The sequence below is a fragment of the Acipenser ruthenus genome, chromosome 29 (genome assembly GCF_902713425.1).
Source record: "Acipenser ruthenus chromosome 29, fAciRut3.2 maternal haplotype, whole genome shotgun sequence".
NCBI lineage: Eukaryota > Metazoa > Chordata > Actinopteri > Acipenseriformes > Acipenseridae > Acipenser > Acipenser ruthenus.
In genome coordinates this window covers 2,777,562-2,788,372 of record NC_081217.1, presented here as the reverse complement: position 1 = coordinate 2,788,372, position 10,811 = coordinate 2,777,562, and the positions used below count along the sequence as shown (strand labels likewise).

General features: G+C 43.4%; 1 protein-coding gene across 2 annotated transcripts; it reads left to right on the top strand.

Annotated features, from left to right (window-relative positions):
- The first annotated feature begins 386 nt into the window (after positions 1-386).
- LOC117962923 (RNA-binding protein 38-like) lies at positions 387-10,342 on the top strand. Of its 2 annotated transcripts, XM_034908226.2 has the most exons (5): positions 387-497; positions 808-980; positions 3,709-3,832; positions 4,083-4,137; positions 9,053-10,342. In XM_034908226.2, the coding sequence occupies exons 2-5, from the start codon at positions 813-815 to the stop codon at positions 9,357-9,359; spliced, it is 654 nt and encodes a 217-aa protein (XP_034764117.2). In that variant the 5' UTR covers positions 387-497; positions 808-812; the 3' UTR covers positions 9,360-10,342. The 2 variants fall into 2 exon arrangements, with proteins under 2 accessions (XP_034764117.2, XP_034764116.2); XM_034908225.2 differs by having other exon boundaries at positions 394-980.
- Positions 10,343-10,811: the final 469 nt, after the last annotated feature.

The following is a 10,811-nucleotide window of genomic DNA, read 5'->3' as shown; positions in this document are numbered from 1 at the left end:
TTGCAAATCACAAAAACATATATGCGAGTTTCTGGGGTGGGCTTCTTGTTTGCTCAAGAAAAATATAATTTCTTTACATTCCAGTGTTTAAGCTGTTAAATGAATTCGTTGAGAAGAAATGCATTTAACTGTATTGAAATAAACCCGGGTTAGGCACCAGCAATAAAATAAACACATACGCACAAGCTACATACATTCTCTTTGTATTACCCTATAAAGAAAACGTTTAGTTATTAAAGATTTGACTCTAAAGACAAAAGCAGGTGCAAGACGAGGCGATGGGGGTGGGGTATAGATGACGTCAGTGCCGGGCTACGAGGGGAGGCGTGTCCTATGCCGGTTTTACGACTCGACCATTGGATTCCAAACAGAGGGGGCGTGGTTGACGCGGACCTTGTATAAAAGCCTTTCCGGCAGCTTGAGCAAACGGCAGATCAGCCACATGCAAAGAATATCGATCAAAAAAAGAAAAGGAAAAAAATAACAATATTAGAAGTGTAAGCTTTACCCCCCAAAAAAAATATCCGAATGGAATAAACAATCACATTACTGACAAACTGGGGGGAAAAGAAAGAGAGAGAGAGAGAGAGATTATCTACCTCGTCAATCTTAAATCGTTTTTTTTTTTAAAACAAAATAGATATATATTTTTAAGAAAACTATTTAAAAACGTAAACTTTCTACTATTGTATTGTACGCATCGGTGTTGTTGTTGTTGTTGTTATTATTATTATTATTATTATTATTATTATTATTATTATTATTATTATTTAATGATTTTGCATCGATCCTTGATTTGCTCTCCAGAAGCTATGCATACGGTTCAAAAGGACACTACTTTCACAAAGATATTTGTTGGTGGGTTGCCGTACCATACCACGGACTCTTCCCTGAGAAAATACTTCCAGGTTTTTGGAGACATCGATGAAGCGGTCGTCATTACAGACAGACAGACCTCCAAGTCTAGAGGCTATGGCTTTGTAAGTATACGTCTTATTTGTTTGTATATGTTCTACTATTAAACTATACCAGTTGTTAAAAGGCGAACAGGCTTTTTGGGCACCAGTTCACCCACCCATATAGATCTCACCATTTAAGATTATTATTATTATTATTATTATTATTATTATTATTCTACATAAATTAATATTGCTTGATCATATTTGGTCTTTGTAATGTTCTGGAAGTAGCGTACTTGGCATGCAAGCTAACAAAAATAAATACACACACTATAGAGTTAAAGTTTTATATATATATATATATATATATATATATATATATATATATATAATATATATATATATATATATATATATATATATATATATATATAAAGAGCGTCTCAGTCTGATTTGTAGCCGAGCTAACGTGTTCGGCTCACTCCACGCAATACAAACAATACGCCTCTAGCTTTCTTTGTGTTGCTAACTCCTGTTAGGACTCCTCTTAGTACTGTAAGAACTGTACGCTCTTTTTAAAAAGTGCGACACCAGTTTAGTTTGCAGGCTACACTTACCATTGAAAACCATGCCCAAATGAATACCCGTCCTACTAGCCATTTGTTTCTCTGAAGCGGCTTGCTTTGTTCAGTTCTCGATGGAGTTAGTTAGTCGACCTGGTTTTATAACACCGCATTTAGCGAAAGGAGGGCTCAGTCCCCGGACCTAGTCAACACAGACCCCGGTAAGGTAGTCGGGGTATACAGAATAGCAAAGTAATGTCACTCTGTAACTCCACGCCAAAGTTAAACCCGACTGGAGGGCAAGCCTTTTTTGTTTAAAAAAAAAAAAAAAAAAAAAAATTAAATTCAAGAATGCAGTACAAGTCGATGTAGAGTGAAGAAATGATTCAGTTTCCTTCCTTTGCAGGACTAGGAGTTCTTGCTGTTTTAACGGAACCCCCACGCGGTTTTAGCTCAGTGTCACTATATTTCGAGATTAGGAGCATACTTTTAAAACCAAGATTAAACTAAATCCCTATCACTAGTGCAGGCACTGTCAACTACGCACAAGGGTCCACCAGAAGGGGTCTGTATGGGCAGGCGGTCTTGTGGATTTATCAGACTGGTCACTACAGACAGATCTGGTCTGTATTCTAGTATTGACATTATTGGGTGGTGCAGCAGGTGACCAGAAGCTGTAATGAAGGACTTTTGCTTTTGTCTGTTGGTGTCCAGTGTGTTTGGCTGTGGAATGTAAACACTGGAACTCAGTGACTTGTTGTCCGCTGCACACAAGCAGTATTAAAGAAAGACTCCCTTTCTGTTTGCTGCCTGTGACTGGAGGGCTCTGATGAACTGTACAAGACCATGCATACTGCTGTTCTTCAGTGTACTGTACACAGCACTGTAGGAATAGTGTGTGTGTGTGTGTGTGTGTTTTTTAGTGCCAATGAAGACACTCCTTCAAAGGAAGGGGAAGCTAGCTACTGTAGCTTTGAATTGTTGTGCTGTTGTGAAAGGGGAGGGGTGGGTGCACAGACGACGGCAACTCCAACATGGGGATCAGCTGGAATGTCTGTCAACCTGATTCTGGGGCAAATTTTGGGCAACTATTTGGTTTTAACACCTGTTAACTTTTTTTACAGAACTGAAACTTGATTAAATTCAAGGTCTCAAGCACTTTTCAAGTTCTGTTTTTCATTTTGCTCATTATTGTGGGAGTAAAAAAAAATAAATCCTTTGTTTTACCCCAATTTCTGATTAAGTATTTATTTAGCTGTTTCTCCAGTCAGCTAGGAAATCATGGTACAGGATCTAGCAGCGGTTTGCCCTTGATGGACATGCATGTGGTACAGAATAGAGGCTCGTGCTTGCTGGAGGAGCTGAGAACCCTGTTATCGGACTGGTTGAAACCAGCTGAACAGCATGCCACTCCTACTGGTCCTGCATGGATGTTTTGGTTGCTATACAACATTAATTCAGTTGCAGATTTTTTTTTTTTACATTCAAATATAATCTTGCATGAATGAAGCGGTATAGGCTAGTGACTGACACTGACTCACTGTGTGACGATAGAGGACACTCGCTAACCAAAACCCCCTTGTGACCAAGTTGATGCATTACTGCTTTTGATGATGTCAACAGCCTTTGCATTGCAGTCAAAGCTTAGCCAACCTGGCCCGTTAGCTGGGCTATGCTGAAATATTCTACTGCTCGGCTTAAAACTCATTCAAGATGTTTTTGAGCCCACCCCTGCACTATCGCAATTTCAAGCTTGTAGACTTTACGTTTTCGGATGTTCAGGGTTTGCCAGCAACTGGTTTTGAGTTTAAAGGGCACACGGGCCACCAAAAACAGGCATTTACTACAATGCACAAGCTAATTTTCAAATCTGATTGTAAAGCATGATAAATGAGGTGCTGAAGCACAAGTGAAAAGCTTAATAAGGCGAATCAAACGGAGGGAAAGCACACAGTTAAACGTGGAAGGCAATAGCAGTCTTGTTTCCTTCCCTGCTGGATTTGAAAGGCACTACTCCTACATCAGTGAGAGTTGATTTATCAGACGTTCAGATATATCCGTTTTCTCAATCTTGTTTTTTTTGTGAAAGGTTAGACTGCTGTTTTCTACACAAGCATGGGAAGCAGGGGGTTTCCAGCTTTTCTGTAGCAGATTTGTTTCCTGCCAGTGTTGTAAAACTGGTTCCTGAATGCATGCAATGTGTTGGAAGGGGAGGAGCAATCGTTTCTCTTGTGTCCTGCTCGTAGGTGACCATGGCGGAGCGGAGCGCTGCAGAGATGGCCTGCAAAGACCCCAATCCCATCATCGATGGCAGGAAGGCCAACGTGAACCTGGCTTACCTGGGAGCCAAACCCCGCAGCATGCAGACAGGTGAGACCCCCGGGCAGTTCCTATTACTAAATCAGTCATGTAGTGTATTTTAAACACACTGTGACACAAGGCTCTCAAGGATCTGCCTGTACAGAGGACAGGACCTGACATCACACAGGCCTGTTCCTGGCATACCGAGAGCAGTTGAACATCGCAGACAGGCTGACTGCGCCTCCCCCAAGGGTAGTTATTCCCCAGCCCTCTACTCTGCAGTAATGTTTTTTTTTTTTTCTATCTTCTCCCCACTCAGGTTTTACTCTTGGTGTTCAGCAGATTCACCCAGCCCTAATCCAGCGGCAGAATGGGTAAGTGAGGGGGTGGCTGCGGCTGGAAACGTTTTTTTTTTTTTTTTCTGAACATAACAACCACAGCAACAGGTAGTTACTCAGGAAAGCCCTCGGTCACAATGGAAACAGTGACGCCCAGGGCACAGTAGGGCTTCTTCTACGCTCCAGTAAAAGCATTTGTTCAGCAGAACCAAGCATAGAAAAACCTTCATATCCAATTCCCAATACCCTGGACCAACCAGCAGCCCCACGCTGTCTGCTCATGTTAATCAAGCTGCCCACTGCATCCCCAGCAGCCTCGCTTTATCTGATTCACCACGCCGGAGTCCCCCTGCCAAATCTGTTGAACAGGAAACGGACTTCGCTCTCACTGCCGGATAATGGAGCAGCCTGGCAACATGCAGAAAGCAGGGCCGCCCATCCCTTCCACTGCATGTCAGCCTTTTAAAAGAAGAGTGACAGGCTTCAAATGGACATGTCTGTCAAACACTTTTAGTATAGATGCATGCCCTACAATTGAGTTTTTATTTCTTTATAGAACATTAGAGAAGTGTTGGGGGCTCTACTGAAACTCATTCTGGTGGGATCCCAGGGATCCCTTCCTCGGGAACCCGTGTGTTTTTATTTTAGTTTTTTTTTTATGCTATTGAAAGGTGTGAATTGCCGCTTGGAGATGCCTTCTCATTGACACACATTGCACCTGCCTGAAACAGCCAGCTTCTCCCCGTCCTATACTAAGGATCTGAAGCAACATGGCACTTTGTTGTGAATCGCAGGCGTTGCATTGTTTAACCAGGGTGTGCTTCTATAACCCCCTGCTGTGGGAGTAGGGAACCTTCGCCTCTCCAAGACCGCTTTGTTGTACCAACCATGCCCTTCATTAACCTGTTAAACACCTGACCAGGTTCTGTGTAACTGCTTCATTATTTAATTCTACCCATTGAACCCGTAGTGGTCTGGCTACCTAGACCTGCCTTTTGTAAATCAGAGAGTAGCTTAGCTGGGATCTGAGCTGCTTCGATGTCCTTTGATCCGATCGTTCTGCGCTGCTGTTGAAGTGGAGGAGGCGGGGATGGGTTATTAAAAGTAATCTGAGAGAGTGGGAGCGGTTCAGAGCAGAGCTGGGAAAGCCCAAGACACTTGTTAGTCTAGTTCTGGTAGACCAGTGATTAAAATGGGCGATGCAGAAATAGAGTGGGGGGTGAGGGGGTGGGTTTGTTGAAATCCTTTCTGTAACGGGAACACGTTTGTTTAGTTTTATCCAGATTTCAGTGTTTAAAGTTCTGGGTGGATTATATCGAGTGTTGTGGCAACATGCATGAATGATTCTCCCGCTTCTCTCTTTATGTGCGGCATGGCTGTGCTGTGATGAATTGTTACCCCTGCCCGTGACTCTCTCTGCTAGACTGGCTGCAGCATGCTGGGTGTCGTATCAGCCCTGTCAGTGACTCTCTCTCTCTCAATATGTCATGCTGTGGAGTTATCTCAAGCTCCGCAGCTGTGTTGCGTGCACTTGTAGTAAGATCTGCTGCAGCATCAATAAAAACATACAGGTAAACACCTGCAGATTGTGAGATAAGGCTTCTTCTCTCTTCCGTCAATAGTAGATGACCCTGTGGGTTGAATGGTCTGGAGATGCAGTAAGGGCAGAGTTTGGGGGTCTCTGTTCAGTGTGCATGGGTCCTGCTTTGAAATCATAATGAGTTAGTGATCGGAATGTGCTGGATATTGAAAGTGTCTCGCGCGAGGAGCACAGATAACTCCTCTTCCTTAATGGTACAGACTGGTGCCCTGGTTGTCTCCATTCTGGGGTGGGGGAAGGCAGTGTCTGGCAGCTCTGTTGGGTTTGCAGGAAGTTCTGAGCTGCCCAATTTCAGTGATAAAGGAAGGGGCTTTGCAACATTACAGTTTCACAGCGGCCCAGGCTATTAAATTGTGTAACGACTGTACAGCAATTGACTGAGCGAGGAGTTAATACTCGCAGGCTTGCACACAGAGTTCCACCTGCAAGCCCAGACCCCCACTCCTATATTTAACAACTAGCCAGCCAACTAGTTTCAGTACAGTCCCTGGTGTGTGAACTGTAGTTGTTTTTAGTGCTTTCAGTGTTAGTTAAGTTTCACTGTGTTACCATCTGACTACGAATTGTTATACTGTTGAAAAGGATATTAAAATTCATAGGGATGGGTTAAGAGAAGCAAAACGTTCTCCTTCTTTCCCGATTTGAATCACCCCCAGGCTATTCCAGGTCTCTGTTTCAGGGCTGCGGAGTACGGTCCCATCCTGTCCTTCCTGTAAACGCTCATGTCCGAGGAGGGCCTGCTTAGCTATGGTTGAGGGAGGTGGGCAGGATGCGTGCTGTTGAGCAACAAAGACTCCTGTTATGGTTTTAAACAGAGACAGTTCTGAGCAGAGAGCTTCTCGGTGTTTATGGGTAATCACAGGAGCGAACAGTTCCAGCCCCTTCCCTCTGAACTGGAGGGGGAGGGAAGATTTAGCAGTGTGCTGAACTCTGGATGCTGCTGCTGCTCCATGTCAGTGTTATATCTTTACTAAATATCTCTTGTTGTTGCAACCCAGATATGACAAGAACCTCTGTGTGAAACCACACAAACTCAAAATAATGCACAGACTCACTCTCTAGATAACACCCTGGAGTTGAGTTGAGTTCTCTCTAAAAAATGAAGTCAAATATTTACTATAGATACAGTTTAATCTTATAAAGCCATATTGCATATTTAAATTAGGGTGTAGACAAAACAAATCTTTCCCCAAATATCTCGCATTATGTGAACTGCAAAGAAAATACCTTGTTGGATGCAAAGGTAACTGATAGTGGAGATTTTACTCTGTCAATATCTTTCATTGTGACGATTCTGAACACAGCAACTAGGACCCGATCCCTATCAAGCCCTTTAGCACAGTAATATGCTGGTGGACCCACAAGAGTTCTGTCTCCTAACATCCTTCTTTCTGGTGCTTTGGGGCAGCGAGGACAGGTCTGCAGGGAAGGACGATGGTTAAGGTAACGCCAGAGTCTCAGACTGAGGAACACAGCCCCTGCTCCCTGGGCTCCGGCACTGGGTTCGACAAGAGTGCTGTGGAGTGTGCCTTGTGTTTTTATGTGTGTGTGTAATTTGTGTTTCTTCAAATGTGTTTGATTTTAATCTCTAGGAAACTGTCTTTTTATAGCATGGCTTGTGGTGACCTCGATGATTCTGGGTTTAAAGTGTGATAATCACTTGTTTTGTGTGTGAGTGGGGAGCGGGCACTCTGCACACTGTGTGACGAGCACCCTCACTTACCTTCTACCCTAGAAGTGTGCCGATACCCGTAGTCATAATTGCCTTTTAGAAGTATTTATCGGCAGATCTGAAATAAGTCAGATTGGAAACTAATTTTCCTCTCGTCTGAAGCGCTGACATTTTCACCACTGTACCGAACTGACAGTAATTTACAGCTTTGGAATGACAGTGAAAAAGTCAGTGTCCCAGAGGAGAGGAAAATTTGCGTCCAATCTGCTTTCAAAGCTGTTAATTGCCTTTAATTGGTAGTCGATTTGTAAAGGTGAGGGAAGGATGGCTTTTCTTGTTGGAAATCGACACATTAATGAATGGATTTATTTAATATATGCAGATTGAAATACTTCATTAAGAGTACGACTATCAGCACACCCCTGTTCTACACTGTGTTCCAGACAGAAACATCCAGGCATATTGGCTTTCTGAAAAGTCTGTTTCAAGTCTGCTCTGCTCACTGAAGCATCACAACACCTGTTTATTTTGTAACAAGTTCAGAGGCTTCCCATGTAACCCTACAAGGTACAAGGCACATGTATGTCCCTCAAATAGTCACGTTAACTTTCTTACTCTTGCAATGAGGTGCAAGAAACAGGCTGGATCTGGTCATCCACATTGTCAGTTTCCTCGTCGTGATGCTTGAGTCACTCTCTCAAATGTATCTTCAGACGAAACAGTTTAAACTGCTCAATTCCTTATATATATATATATATAAACTGAAATTCAGTTTTATAATTGAACTCAAACACAAGTACTGGGAGCTTTTGAAGCTGTTTTTTTAGATTATATTGCAGACAGCAGCAGCCTGTTTTTTGTCATTAACCCCTAGTGAAACCGGTATGCACCGTTGGGCAGTGCAGAGTTGAAATGAGTCATTGTTTACGATTGCTTGTCTAACACCCCCACCTCGTTGCCCGCCCCCCTCCCATTTATTCTGTGCTTTGAAAGCTAAGAAGTTGCATTTGGCCCTGTATAATTTTGTTCATGCATTATTTGCTTTGTGTGCTGTGTGTGTGTGTTGCTTTGTTACTGGTATTGTTTGATCTCTGCACAAAAGGAAAGAACAGCACATTTAATTCTTCTGTTTTCTGGCTTTACTGATTGCCATTCCCTATAGCCTTCACTGGAGACAGGCAGGGGAGGCCACAATGCCAGCTCTTTGCTCCAAGGCTAAAGATAAAAATAACCGTGGTCTAGATTAGCTGCCTCCACATAAAGCCGAACAAAAACCTTGTGTACCACAGGTAGTGAGTGAGAGCTTTAAAAGAGAAGGCCCTACACTGCAGTCTAGCCAGCAACACCTCTTTGGAAGTGCTAATCCTGTAGCTGTTCACATATCAGTTCTGTGACCGCACTGCTAAGAACAGTACCTTGCATGATGTTGCAACTCTCTCTGTCTGCAGTGCAACACACAAGCCTGCTTTCGCAATTGTTTCTGCAGTGTGGCACGTAACCGTTCACTAACCGCCTGATCCTCCAGCGTGCTGCCGATTGCCCAGACTTCACCTCTAAATCAAGCGGGCTGTATCGTGGAGCTCAATGAGCCGTCCGTCGGAGAGCCCTCCAGTCCCCAGGGTAGTGCAGCTTCTGCTCCCCCTGTGTAACTTCTTGTGTGTCTTGTTGTTCCTCCCCAGGCTGGCTCAGCAGTACATGTACCCGCAAGCCTTCGTCCAGCCCAGCTTGATGATCCCCAGCCAGCTGTCCTCCGTCAGCTCCCCCTACGCCGACTACAATGCCATCTGCGCCCAGTACGCCTCGGCCGCCTTCGAGCAGTACCCCTACGCAGCCTCGCCGGGGTTCCTGGGATACAGCTACCCCCCCACCATCGCTGCCGCAGCAGCTAGTGCCATGCAGCAGCCCCTCTCCACAGCCGCCCACACCCCCGCCGCTGCCTTCGTGCAGTACCCCTCCCAGCAGGTCCAGCCCGACCGCCTGCAGTAGATTGGGCTTGGGGGTGAGTCAGTGGGGGGGACGAGGGCGGCACAATCATACCAGGGGAGGGCATCAACTTATTGCACTATAATAAAGAGGACTGCTGGCCAGCGGAAGGATACAGGATTGCATCAAGGGCTTCCATTCCACTTCCCTCCCCTTGTTGCAAGAAGATTGTTGTTGTTGAAACCAACAAACTGTAATCGGCATGACCAAGGATTAGCTGGGGATGCGGTACTCTGACAGTGGAAAAAGAGGTCAGAAAGGTGGGGATGGGATGGGACGGGACTAGAAAGAAATACAAAGATCTTGAGCAATTGTATCACCTGTTAATCGTCCGTTTGGAGGAAGTCTGAGGTACTACAGAACACACAGGCTTGAAATTGGCACCCTTTGTTCTACAGAAAGAGGAAATGCAACCCAAGCAGCAGGAGTACTTTGAAGACCGCTGGCTGTTATTGATTCTGAATGTGTTAGAAGAGCTCGTCACTGGAGCTGTCAACACCACAAGCCAATTTAAAAAACAAAATGTAGATAGGATTCTCTCTCTCTCTCTCTCTCTCTCTCTCTCTCTCTCTCTCTCTCTCTCTCTCTCTCTCTCTCTCTCTCTCTCTCTCTCTCTCTCTCTCTCTCTCTCTCTCCCTCTCTCCCCACACACAGATTAAATTATGATAAGTAGATTCACGAGATGATTTCAATATGCAATTAAGGGGGAATAGTGGGGTGGGGTTGGTGAAAATAAATATTTCTGAAGTAGTCTCTGGAAGTATGGATTATTAGAACTGTTCTAAAATTCTTAAATGATGCTTTTTTCTTTCTTTTTCTTTTTAAATACAAACTAATATTTTTCATACGTCCAAAGTACACTTGTTTTATTTTAACTTTTTTTTTTTTTTTTTTATAGCTGCAGCTTTAAGATACATCTACAGTATTCATGTCAAGATATTTAAGAAAAAAAAAGCTGAAAAAGTTACAAACTATTATTTTTTTAATTTTTTTTTGATGATCAAACTTCTTTCTAAACTTGAATAAAGACAATAATTTCACACACACCAGGGGGAAGGAGTTTACAAAGAAGCAGCTGTTAGCTGACACGAAGATTTGATTACTGTTATTTATAAACGTTGGAGCCGTCAAAACGGGCAAATTGTTTAAAAAAATAAAAATAAAAAAAAAATAATTAAAATAAATAAATAAATTGTAAATATGAAATGTCCGAAGCTGTTGTGTGTTTTTGCAGTAATGTTTCAGTGTGACTTCTCTTCTATATATTACAGCAGTAGCACTCTTTCACCTGTAGGCACTGAAGTTTTCTTTGGGTGTTGCAGCCTCTAGGACAGGGCTTCCCAACCCTGGTCCTGGGGACCCCGTCTGTCTTCTGGTTTTCATTCCATCTGAGCTCTCAGTTAATTAACTGAACCCTTAATTGAACTAATAATTTACTTAATTAGACCTTTTTAA

Coding starts and splice junctions, on each gene's coding strand:
- LOC117962923 (XM_034908225.2), top strand. CDS start 774: ATGATTTTGCATCGATCCTTGATTTGCTCTCCAGAAGCTATGCATACG. Junction 3,833..4,082: donor ACCCCGCAGCATGCAGACAG/GTGAGACCCCCG, acceptor CTCCCCACTCAG/GTTTTACTCTTGGTGTTCAG. Junction 4,138..9,052: donor CTAATCCAGCGGCAGAATGG/GTAAGTGAGGGG, acceptor GTTCCTCCCCAG/GCTGGCTCAGCAGTACATGT.